This window comes from Dasypus novemcinctus, chromosome 3 (genome assembly GCF_030445035.2).
Source record: "Dasypus novemcinctus isolate mDasNov1 chromosome 3, mDasNov1.1.hap2, whole genome shotgun sequence".
Classification (NCBI taxonomy): domain Eukaryota; kingdom Metazoa; phylum Chordata; class Mammalia; order Cingulata; family Dasypodidae; genus Dasypus; species Dasypus novemcinctus.
Genome location: NC_080675.1, coordinates 113,769,245 through 113,781,623, shown reverse-complemented (window position 1 = coordinate 113,781,623; position 12,379 = coordinate 113,769,245). Strand labels below are relative to the sequence as shown.

The 12,379-nt window shown below is 41.4% G+C and overlaps 1 protein-coding gene across 6 annotated transcripts in view; it reads right to left on the bottom strand.

Moving 5' to 3' along the window:
* Nucleotides 1–205: 205 nt before the first annotated feature.
* The window catches only part of GANC (glucosidase alpha, neutral C), a 99,548-nt gene continuing 87,374 nt past the window's right edge, over nucleotides 206–12,379 (bottom strand). For 3 of the 6 annotated variants that reach the window (XM_058294005.1, XM_058294003.2, XM_071214133.1), the window contains 5 exons: nucleotides 11,989–12,063; nucleotides 5,492–5,605; nucleotides 3,568–3,680; nucleotides 2,907–3,010; nucleotides 206–1,904 (listed from right to left, as the gene is read on the bottom strand). In XM_058294005.1, coding sequence (XP_058149988.1) covers nucleotides 1,795–1,904; nucleotides 2,907–3,010; nucleotides 3,568–3,680; nucleotides 5,492–5,605; nucleotides 11,989–12,063 — 516 coding nt within the window. In that variant the 3' untranslated portion in view covers nucleotides 206–1,794. Of the gene's footprint in view, nucleotides 1,905–2,906; nucleotides 3,011–3,567; nucleotides 3,681–5,491; nucleotides 5,606–6,717; nucleotides 7,879–11,988; nucleotides 12,064–12,379 lie in introns of those variants that run through there. The other 3 variants (XM_058294006.1, XM_058294004.2, XM_058294007.2) reach the window with 2 other exon arrangements.

Here is a 12,379-nt window from a genome sequence, read left to right as displayed (position 1 = left end):
CAGAAAGATTGCTTCCTTTCTCCTTAATTGCAAACCTTACAGAAATAGAAGCAAAGAATCCATACATGTCTAAGTAAGCTCATATATGCTGCAAAACTCAAATCTCAACTGGTATAATTATATGTGGCCACGAGGCAAGGCACAATGTTTACTGCATCTGCAGGGAAGAGTCCTAGGTCAGAAAAATAAATCAGAAGCAAATTCATTCAATTATCACTTTTTAATCATTCAAATCTATCAGTTAACAAATCATAGTCAATACTTATTGAAAGCCAAGTATAATGGTGCTCTGGCACATTATAATTATAATGTTGTCTGGCACAAGACAACCAGAATGGGCTCTTAAAGAGCACACACCTAGCAGGCAAACAAGGTAAACATACTTAACATGTTAAAGCACACATTATAACTCAGGCAGCATTTCAGAAAGGGCAAAATCACTGACAGTGGGCACAGGGGACTGGGGGTGTTAGGACAGAAAGGCTTCGTGGAAGAGTGGGATTTGAGTTGGGCCTGGAAGGATGGTAAGATTTGCATAGGTGGAGGGTGAGCCCAGGGGAACAGAAGGCACAGGGATGGCGGTTGACAAGGAGCTAAGAGGAAGATGCCTAATAACATGTGCAAGCTGGGGAGTGCTGAGGAGGAGAGGCGGCTCTCACAGATGCCACGGGGGGCAGAAGGGAGGCACTGGAGGCTTTAGAGCAGAGTGAAATGATGAAAATGGGGTACCATAATGTTGTATCCCATAACAAGTCATATTGGAGCCTGAGGCAAAAGGGAAAATCAGTAATACTGGTCTTGTCTTTATTTAAAATATTAATATTTTGTTCATAATGGATTTTTTGCATTCATTTGGATTTTTAAAAATTTGCATTCAAATATTAATGTGATTACTGAGATTTTGGCACCCCTTAAATTTTGTGCCCTAGGCAAGTGCCTCACTCATCTTGTCCCAGCCCTGTGTTCTATTTCTGAAGTTTGGTACTGGGACATGGCTATTTATTTCATTATTACTATTTATAGCTTACTCATGTTACAAATATTGTTTGGCTAGGAGACAGTTTTTAATAAAAATAAGACCAAGAAATTAGAACTTAAATAAGATAAATTTGGAACATGTGAGCCTGAAAAGCATGAAAGGGAAAGAAGACTGCATACTCTCAAGTTCCTCTCTAGGGGAGAATAACTTCCTATTCCTTTGAAGTATACAGCATGAGCTGAAAGGCGCTGTTTCACCCAAATCTAAGTGGGTAGAACATAAGTGAGGTGGAAGGGTACCAGAGCCTGCTGCCTACTTGGAGACAGGCCTGGAGCAACTCAGCTGTGGCAGCCAGATCCACTTTGCTTCTTGGCCTGAGGCAGGCCCAACAAATGGGCCCCAGGAGGTGGGGTTGGCCCACATCCTACACAGAACAAACCCCTTCAGTCCTGCTCAAGGAGAGGCCGCAGAGGGCCACAGCACTTTACTTCCTACAGGGCCACAACCCAAGAGGCAATAGAAGATTCCATGAACTCTATAAATGTCTCAGGACTACTTATATTCAGAAGAGGTGGTGTTTGACACAAAAAGCATTATTAGTACTCTGAAAATGTAAAATTAGAAAATATAAAATCTATTGTTCTTTAGCATGATTATATATAAAATCTATTGTTCTTTAGCATGGTGACTAATGAAAGATTACTGTGAGCCAGTGAGGTCAATCAGAGTGTAGCAAAAATCTCAGAAAAGGTCAGGGAAGGGGCAAGAGGTACAGGCTGCTTCTTGTACTTGCTGGTCGCTGGGCCCTTCTTCTGTCATTTGATACGGACCTCCCAATGAGCGCCAATGTTTAGTGAGAGCTGCTCCAGGCTCAGGGAGGATGTTTTGGCACAGTACTTAAAAGCCACAGGCTGTTCTTTCCCATCTAGATATCAAGACAATAAAAGAGGTAATATTAGAATAACTAGAAGTGGGAAATCTTCTCTTTGAATCTGAAATGTTTTCTGACCCTATTATAAAACCTTATACTCCCTTTAGGAGAATCCAAATTAACAGCTAGCTCTTTTACCCATGGACTTCCAAGACTTTTTAAAAACACGCAACACTTCATTGTTTTGGATGAATGACTGATTGGCAAGAACCTGTAAAGAACAAAGTGACTTGTGCAAGAAATTCCTAAGTAAGAAAGGATGTAAGTCCTATCCTATGCCCTTTCATAAATTCCATAAAACGAATATGTTTCTCTGTAGCATATTCAGAAATGCTTCAATATTATTTCAAGCCCCAAATAGCTGCCCTTACAAATGCATTAACAGTTAAAAATGGTCATTGGGAAGTGGATGTGGTTCAAGCAGTTGGGCGTCTGCCTACCACATGAGAGGTCTTGGATTTGGTTCCTCGTACCCCCTAAAAAAGATGAGCAAGACAGTGAGTTGACATGACAGAGTGGGGAAGTGAGCTGATGCAACAAGATGATGCAATGAAGAGACACAAAGAGAAAACACAATGAGAGACATAACAAGCGCTAGTGAAGGTGGCTCAAGCCATTGGGTGCCTCCCTCACACATCAGAGGTTCTGGGTTTGGTTCCTAGTGCCTCTTAAAAAAAAAAGAAGCACACAGTGAACAGACATAGAGAGCAGACAGTGAGTGCAAACAATGGAAAGGGAGGGAGAAATAAATAAAAATAAATTTTAGAGAAAAAATGGGCAGCAAGACCAGTTCATGAAGAGAAGCAGGATTACCTTGCTCAGGCTGGAGACTAGTATGTTTGATCTCAATGCATTGACTAAGCATATTACATTAGTTTTGGGACTAGTCATCTCTTCACTGGAAAGGTAAGAAAGATAGAAAAGAAAAGAGAAAAGAAAGAAAAGAAGGAAAAAGAAAGGAGGAGGAAAGAAAGAAAGAATGGCATGTTTCCTTACCAGATGAGTGGGTAGTTACAGAAGATGGCTGCTTCCTAAGGCCTATGACCAAGATCTGCTCCACCACACACGTGCTGGAATAATGATCCCTCTCACTGACACAACTGGAACAGACATAAATGATATTATGAGAAGGAGAGGAATGTGGGTTGGGTTTGTCACTAGGTCAATATGTCCAGCCTTGTGAGTTCTCCTCCCATCTGTCCCTATGCAGGCATGAACCATACAAATGTCATATTTTGAAATGAAGATGAAGGGATGAAAAAGATAACTCTATATGCCAAGGAATAGCTAAGCAGTGGCTGAACAAATCTCCTTCAGCAAGCCATTTGGACAGAACATTGAGGGACAAATGTGATTTGTGCATTATAGTCAAATTGTAAGAAAATGGACACTGAATGCATTACTGAATGGATGAATGAATGGAATTAATGGGAGCTTAGATAAAGTCCTTCTTTATTTATTAGAGTGGGAGAAAGGAAGATGGAGATAATAAGGAAGGAGGGACATTCATGGTGGAGTGACTGAAAAATACTCCACAAATGGACTTCACGGTTCTTTTCTTTAAATGGTCCCTAAAATATCAGCAGTGCATTTGAGGATGCCAAAAGGATAGCATAATTTATTAAAGAAAGCATAGAGTTTCTTTGGCTACCATTACCTGTTGATCAAAACACCTGAACAGAATGAAAATTTCCTGTGTAAGAATTGCTTCTTGTGAAGGTATTGGAATGAATGTCCATCGTCTAGATATAACTCGCCCTCTGCAGAACCCTGGAGAGTGAATCACACACAGGTAGAGAATGTGCTTATATAATAGCTTTATAGGAAAAGAATTTCACCCTCTAAAAGGAAACAAAAGAATAAAAAACAGTGAAAAATTATGTCCCCCCCAAAAAAGCTTACAAAGTAGTCAGTCTACAAACACATATATTAAATACCCAATTTTTTCTGACTAGATAGTGAAATGATATGAATAGGGAATTCATATAAGAGGAAAACAGAATTAGGCATTGCTGAGAGATACTTAAACTATGAAGTATGGTTAGTGGCATAGGCGGTTTCCCTGAATATATTATCCCAGAATGTGGCAGTAAGGTCGAGAAAAGTTTTCAGAATGCTATGGAAGTTTTTAAAAAATCAGTATTATAATGCATGAGATAAACTATCTCTAGAAGATGCTCCATTTAAAGAACGGTGTCTGATTCCTACAGTTTTTTGTAGGAGTACCCCTATCACATGTCAAAAAAAGTCACAGCACTGCATATGGCAGTTAACTTTTATTTTTATGCTTGATGTTTTGTATTCATTCTGTGGCCTCTCGTGGGTCTGAGGCCCTTGCTTAGCCTCAGAAAACATGCGTTATCAAAATAGATGGAAAAGAACGTTCTAACTTACTTTACAATAATTGCATAGGAGTAAAAATCTTCGTGTGTTTGGCTCTGTACTATCTTTAGAAAATGGTTAGGAGCTATAAGAGGAGTCTGCTTTAAGCCTCATTTGGCTCAAAAAATCTTCTCGAAAGGATGATCACTTCTGGATTCTCCTAGGTCTTACCCAAAGAAATTTTAGTTGTTTCAGTTACCTGATGAGAAGTCATTGTGTGGGTATCCCTGAAATGGTACACGGGTACCCTTTTACAGAAAACTGGGTTTCAGGGCTGTGACAATTTGAAGTTCTTTTATGAATCCCAAAAAGAAAAAGATTATGTTCTTAAACTATGTCAGTGAGGTGTGACTCAGGTTGGGTGTCCAGCCTCTTACTAGAGCTTTACATAAACAGAGACACAGGTAAAAGGAGCTTGCCTTTTGATACAGAGGATTCCGAATCAGTTCGTCTATAGCTGCAGAAAGGCAGAGAAGCCTTGAAAGACTGAGAGAGGTCCCACAGTCTAGAATCAGCAGAGAACAGAAGCAGGGAAAGAGGCCCCTAAGGGGCTGGGTCCATAGAGCCACTCAAGGCTGAGGAGACAAGCCCTATTTCTGGTTGCCCACAGCTCCAGGAGATGAAAGATATTGGAGGGGAAGGCAAGAACCTTGGCAGAGATTGATATCTTTGCCATGTGGCAGGACCCCAGGATAACCAGTAGCTGACTTTGGTGAAAAAATATCTCTGATGGTGCTTTGATTTGGACATTTCATGGCCTTGGAACTATAAACTTTCATGCCAAATAAAATCCCCATTATAAAAGCCAACCCATTTCTGGTACTTTGTATCAGCAGTCTTGTGGCAAACTAAGAAAAGGGCTAATCCGTGTGGGCAGGCTGCCTCTGGCTCAATGAGCTTTCAATCTGGTAATAATCAATGGCAAGCTGCAGAGCACCAAGGATCATAGCACTCCAGAAGGGTATTTTTATCATTCCCAGATCCCAGAGTTCCCTTAAGAACAACCCCAGAAAGTTGGAGAAACTGGACAATAATTCAGAAATGATTCAAAACCTTGACTTCTAGACAAACACCAGAAATAACTAACTCAAAGATGGGGTTCAGCACTTCACATAGTTTTACACATTCAATGTCTACCACTGTAAAGAGACACAGGAATGACAAATGAGATGTGAAAAGGTAACAGATTTTCCAAATACCTCATTGCTTAGAGCAACCCGGAGTCCATATGGGGAATCAGTCATCCAGCCAGTGGATTTTCCTATTGTTGTCTTTACTGGTATAACACTTCCACCTCGTTGAAACACTGGTATCTATAATAGAGCAGCATTCTCAGGGAAAGAAAATTCATATAAAGAAATTTCAGGGAAACGGACTTTGGCCCAGTGGTTAGGGCGTCCGTCTACCATATGGGAGGTCCGCGGTTCAAACCCCGGGCCTCCTTGACCCGTGTGGAGCCGGCCATGTGCAGCGCTGATGCGCACAAGGAGTGCCATGCCACACAAGGGTGTCCCCCGCGTGGGGGAGCCCCACGCGCAAGGAGTGCGCCCGTGAGGAAAAGCCGCCCAGCGTGAAAAGAAAGAGCAGCCTGCCCAGGAATGGCGCCGCCCACACTTCCCGTGCCGCTGACAACAACAGAAGCAGACAAAGAAACAAGACACAGCGAATAGACACCAAGAACAGACAGCCAGGGGAGGGGGGGAAGTTAAATAAATAAATAAATCTTTAAAAAAAAAAAAAAAAAAAAAAAAAAAAAAAAAAAAAAAAAAAAAAAGAAATTTCAAAGTAGACAAAGTAGAATCTTAAAATATATCATTGTATAAGACTTACATTCTTGGGAAACGGACTTGGCCCAGTGGTTAGGGCATCCACTTACCACAGGGGAGGTCCATGGTTCAAAACCCCCAGCCTCCTTGACCCGTGTGGAGCTGGCCCATGCGCAGTGCTGATGCACGCAAGGAGTGCCCTGCCACGCAGGGGTGTCCCCCGCATAGGGGAGTCCCACGTGCAAGGAGCGCGCCCTGTAAGGAGAGCTGCCCAGCGTGAAAGAAAGTGCAGCCTGCCTAGGAATGGTGCCACCCACACGGAGAGCTGATGCAACAAGATGATGCAACACAGATTCCTGTGCCGCTGACAACAACTGAAGCGGACAAAGAAACAAGACAGAACAAACAGACACAGACAACAGACAACCGGGGTAGGGGAGGAGGGGAGAGAGAGAAATAAATAAATCTTAAAAAAAAAAAAAAAAAAAGACATTCTTTACAAGTACAGACTCAAGGGCAAAATAATTTTGTGGGCACAGCAATGGCATTTCCAAATATGGATGCCCTGGCATTGAAGGGAAAAGAGTTCAACTATTTAAAAATGGTCCATCTTTTTTTACTGTTTAGGAACCTGTCACCCTTCATTATCTATACCTCTCTTTGTTTTTTTTTCCTAGTACATGCTGAACTCCATTCTGCCTCACTTACAAGTGGCTTTTCCTATTTTGTATTTTTTGTAATTTTCCTATAAATATAGTCAACATTTATTTTTAAAGCCCTGCTAGAGAGTGAATTTTTCTGCCTGTGTAAGTGGGCCCAGGTGTTATGTGTGTATGTGTGTAGGTATAAAAACTGGTGCTTTCTTGGCTTTGAGAGATGATTTTGTCACTGCAGCCTTTACCCTTCTTGTGCCTTACTTCTCTGGATCTTGACTGTCTTATTTCTGAGGGTAAATTTGTGAAACTGTTTGTTACAGAATCTACCAAGTGCATACATATTAACAGGGCTATAGGCATGGTCCATCCCTGTGGGTCTTCTGGATGGACTTCCCAGCAGGGAAGGCCCGGAAGGTTCCTGCTCCCCAGTGTCATACTCTACAAGGAAGCTGTTTGTCTCACATTAGGACTTGCACTTTGCTTTGAGTAAAGTACAAGATGGGAGAAGAGCACAAGAAAATATGTGAAGCTGGGAGTGATGGTAGAGTAGTTAAAACATCCACTCTCAGGAAGTGGATGTGGCTCACGTGAGTGGGCTCCCACCTACCATATGGGAGATCCCTAGTTCAGATCCTGGTGACTTCTAAAGAAGACAGTGAGGGAAGCAGCTGTGGCTCAAGTAATTGAGCTCCCATTTACCATATGGAAGACCTGGGTTCAATCCCCGGGACCTCCTGGTAAAAAAAAAAGGCATCCCAGACCTGCATGGTAAGGCACAGGCCCTGCATGGCACAGAGAGGCGTAGGCCATCTGCATGGAGAAGTGATGCACCAAAACAAACAAACAAACGGACATACAAACAAACAAAAAGAGACAGTGAGCTGGTGTGACGGGCAGGCATGGCAAACTGACACAAAAAACACAAGAAGAAAAAACATAATAAGAGACTCAATAAAGCAGGGAGTGGAGGTTCCTGGTGCCTCCTAAAGAAGCCAGCAAGCTGATGTGACAAGCAGGCATGGCAAGCTGATGGAGCAAGATGATGCAACAAGAGATGCGGCGAGGAAAAACTTAAGAGATAACAAAGCAGGGAGTGGAGGTGGCTCAGTGATTAGGCACCTCCCTCCCACATCAGAGGTTCCTGGGTTTGGCTGAGGGTGCCTCCTAAAGAAACAAAGAAGACAAACAGACATAGCAAGTGCAAACAACATAAGGGGAGGGGAGAAGTAAATAAATAAAATAAATCTTGGAAAAAAAAAAAAAAAGATGTCCACACTCTATGTGTCTCAGAGTTGGCAACAATAGTTGCCTCCCTAGCTTCTCCAGCCAATCTCTTTGTCCTTTTCTTCTATTTCCTTCTCCAAAGAATGAGACAGTAAGAGTGGAGTGGACTCTGGAGTGGAAGCCCAGCAGCTCTGGGGATGTTTCAATTCTGCCAAAATCTAGCTGTGACCCTGGACAAGTAATTTAACTTCTCTGTACCTCCACTACTTCACCTCTAGGTGTTGGGGATTAGAATATATGATTGTTAGAGTCTCTTTTAGATCTTAAAGTTAATATCTAAAATATTTTTTTTATACTGGTTTTCACATTACTACTCATGACTGCCCACTCTTTATTAGAGAAGTTGTAGGTTTACAGAACAATTATGCATGAAACACAGTATTCCCATATATCATCCCACCACCAACAACCTTGCGTTGGTGTAGAAAATTTGTTACAAATGAGGATAGCACATTTTTATAACTGTTAATTAAAATCCATGGTTTAACTTAGGGTTCACTTGTATAGTGAAGTTTCAGGAAATTAAAAAAAAATTTTATGCTGTTACCATATATACAATCTAACATTTCCCCTTTTAATCCTATTCAGATGTATATTTCAGTGCTGAACGGTGTTCACAATGTTGTGCAACCATCACCACCAACCATTACCAAAACATGGCCATCATTCCAAATAGGAACCCTCTACATTTTAAGCCTTAACTTCCCATTCCCTATCCCTACTCTGTCTCCTGGTATATATATTCTAGATTCTGAGTCTGTGAGTTCGTTTATTCCACTGTATGTTTATACCACATTTTATTTATCCATACTTGGGTTGACTCCATCTTATGGCAATTGTGCATAATGCTGCAATGAACACTGGTGTGCAAATATCTGCTTGAGGCCCTGCTTTCAAGTGTTATGGGATTGCTGGGTCATATGGTAATTCTATATTTAGCTTCCTGAGGAACCACCAAACTGTCTTCCACAGTGGCTGTACCATTTTGCATTCTTACCAGCAATGAATAAGTGTTTCTTTTATGCATCTTCTCCAACACTTATTTTTTTCCTAATAGCAGCCATTCTAATGGGTGTGAAATAGTATCTCATTGTGGTTTTGTTTTGCATTTCCCTGATGGCTAATGAGGTTGAGAATCTTTTCAATAGCTTTCTGGTCACCAGTATATCTTCTCTGGAGAGATGTTAATTCAAGCCTTTAGCCTTTTTTTTGTTATAAAGGAGGTACCAGGGAACGAACCTGGGAGCTCGTATGTGGGAGGTGGGTGCTCAACCACTGAACTACATTCACTCCCCTTTTTTCCCCTAAAGATTTATTTATCCTCTCCCCACCCTCCCCTTGTCTGCTCTCTATATCCATTTGCTGTGTGTTCTTTTGTGTCTGCTAGTATTCTCTTTAGGCAGCTCCAGAAATAGATCTTGGGACTTTCCAGAGTAGAAGAGAGATGATCACTCTCTTGAGCCACTTCAGCTCCCTGATCTGCTGTCTCTCTTATTATCTCTCCTCTGTGTCTCCTTTTATTGCATAATCTTGCTGTGCTAGCTCTCTATGTGGGCCAGCACTCCTGCATGGGGCAGTACTCTGCAGGCCAGTAATCCACGCGGGCCAGCTCGCCACATGGGCCAGATTGCCTTCACTAGGAGGCTCTGGGCATTGAACCCTGGACCTCCTATATGTTAGACAGGAGCCCAATTGCATGTCCACTTCCCTGACCACTCCCTTTTGACACATTTTTTAATGGGGCTGTTTGTCTTTTTGTTAAGCTGAAGGATTTCTTTATATATACTGGATATTAATCCTATTTTGGATATATGGTTTCCAACTATTTCTCCCATTGTGCAGGTTGTATTTTCACTTTCATGATAAAATCCTTTGAAGAACAAGTTTTTTAAAAAAAATTATTTATTTTTTAAAAAGATTTATTTATTCATTTATTTATTTCCCTCCTCCCGCCCTGATGTTTTTTGCTGTCTGTGTTGTCTTCTCTTCTCATTTACTCTCCTCTAGGATTCACCAGGATTTGATCCTGGAGACCTCTGATGGGGAGAGAGGTTCCCTGTCAGTTGTGCCACCTTAGTTCCTGGTTTCTGCTGTGCTTCACCTTACTCTTCCCTTGTCTCTCTTTTGATGTGTCATTATCTTGCTGTGGGACTCCCTTGCACGGGGCACTGGCTCACCACATGGGCACGCTTGCGGGCACTGGCTTGCCACGTGGGCATGCTTTCTCTTCTTTTTCACCAGGAGGACCCAGGAATCGAACCCTGGTCCTCCAATATGGTAGGCATAAGCTCAATCACTTGAGCCACATCTGCTTCCCAGGAACTTTGATGAGTTTGATGAGATCCCGTCTATTTTTTCTTTTGTGCTTTGGACGAAGTTTAAGAAACCACTACCTAACACAAGGTCCTGAATGTACTTTGCTATGTTTTCTTCTAGGAGTTTGATAGTTCTCTTATATTTAGGTCTTTCTTTGATCCATTTTGAATTGATTTTTGTATCAAAAAGGGGCCTCCATCCCACCACCACCCCCAACAAATAGAGATTCAGTTTTTCCAGCACCATTTACTGAAAAGACTATTCTTTCCCAATTGAGTCATTCTTTGCCACCTTGTCTAAAATCATTTGGCCATAGATGTGAGTGTTTATTTCTGAGCTCTCAATTCTATTCCATGGTCTATATGTCTGATCCTTGTGCCAATACCATGCTTGTTTTGTTCCTTTTTTAAAAAGATTTATTCTATTTATTTCTCTCCCCTCCCTCCCCACCCCACTGTCTTCTCTCTGTGTCCATTCGCCGTGTTCTTCTGCATCCACCTGCATTGTCAGGCAGCACTGAGAAACTGGGTCTCTTTTCTGTTGCGTCATCTTGCTGCATCAGCTCTCAGTGTGTGTGTCGCCACTCCTGGGTAGGCTGTGCTTTTTTCACATGGGGTGGCTCTCCTTGTGCGTGGGGCACCCCTACATTGGGGCGCTCCTGAATGGCATGGCACTCCTTGCATGCAGCAGTACTGCATGGGGGCCAGCTCACCACATGGGTCAGGAAGCCCTGGCTATGAACGCTGGACCCTCCGTATGGTAGGTGGATGCTCTATCAGTTGAGTCACGTCCGCGTCCCCCTGTCTTTGCACTAAGTTTTAAGATTGGGAAGTGTGAGTCCTCCAACTTTATCCTTATTTTTCAAGATGGCTTTACCTATTCCAGGCCTCTTACTCTTTCACATAAATTTGATGATTTGCTTTTCCATTTCTGCAAAGAAGGTTTTTGGAATTTTAATTGGGATTATATAGAATCTATAAATTGCTTTGCCTTGTATTGACATCTTGACAAAATTAAGTCTTCCAATCCATGGACATGAATGTCTTTCCATTTATTTAGGTCTGTAATTTCTTTCAGTAGTGTTTTGTAGTTTTCAGTGTACAAGTCTTGTGCTGCCTTGGTTAGATATATTCCTAGGTATTTTATTCTTTTGATGCTATTGTAAATTGAATTGTTTTCTTAATTCCCTTTTTGGATTTTTCTTTGCTGGTGTATAGAAATACAACTGATTTTGCGTGTTGATCTTGTGTCATGCAATTCTGCTAAAGTTTTGTTTATCAGCTATAATAGCTTTCTGGTGGGTTCTTTAGGATTTTCTACATATGGGATCATATCATCTGTACTTTTCACATTTTAGCAGCTTTATGAATATAATTAACAAGCCATGTAATTCCAATGTTTAAAGTGTACAACCAAGGATTTTTAGTATACTCACAGAATTAGCAACCATCACCACAATCCACTTTTAAATATTTTCATCACTCCAAAAAGAAACCCTGTACTCATTAGCAGTAACTCTCATTGCCCTCCACATCCTCCTCATGCCCTAGTCCTAGGCAACCACTAATCTACCTCCTGTCTCCATATGCACAGGTTATGATGCAGAACACTAATATGCTTGGTTCCTTTTATATAGGTGCAAAACTTAGAGACAACAGTTGGAAAATAACTTACAGTGTCCAAAGCTACTGGGATCTTCACAGTACATGCTCCTTCCCAATGAGTAAATGTCTTAGAGTCATACCAGACCTAAAAAGGAACAGATCCAATGAAAACGAGTCTGTGTGCAACTCTGCTCACAATTTTATTATGTAGTACATCTACTTACCTGAATTTTAAGTAAGAAGAAAGCTAAAATAAGCATTATATATATAATTGTCTTTTGGTAGAAATTAGAAGAATATAGCCTTTTAAGATGATTCCCAAAGGACTATCCAAGTACCTTGACTGATTCATTTGACTAAAAGACCATTCATTTGTCCATCTGTCTACCCAAAAAATTTTTTAATTGAACAACACTTTATGTGCTAGGCATACATTGAGGGATGTGTTAGGTGTTTAGGTA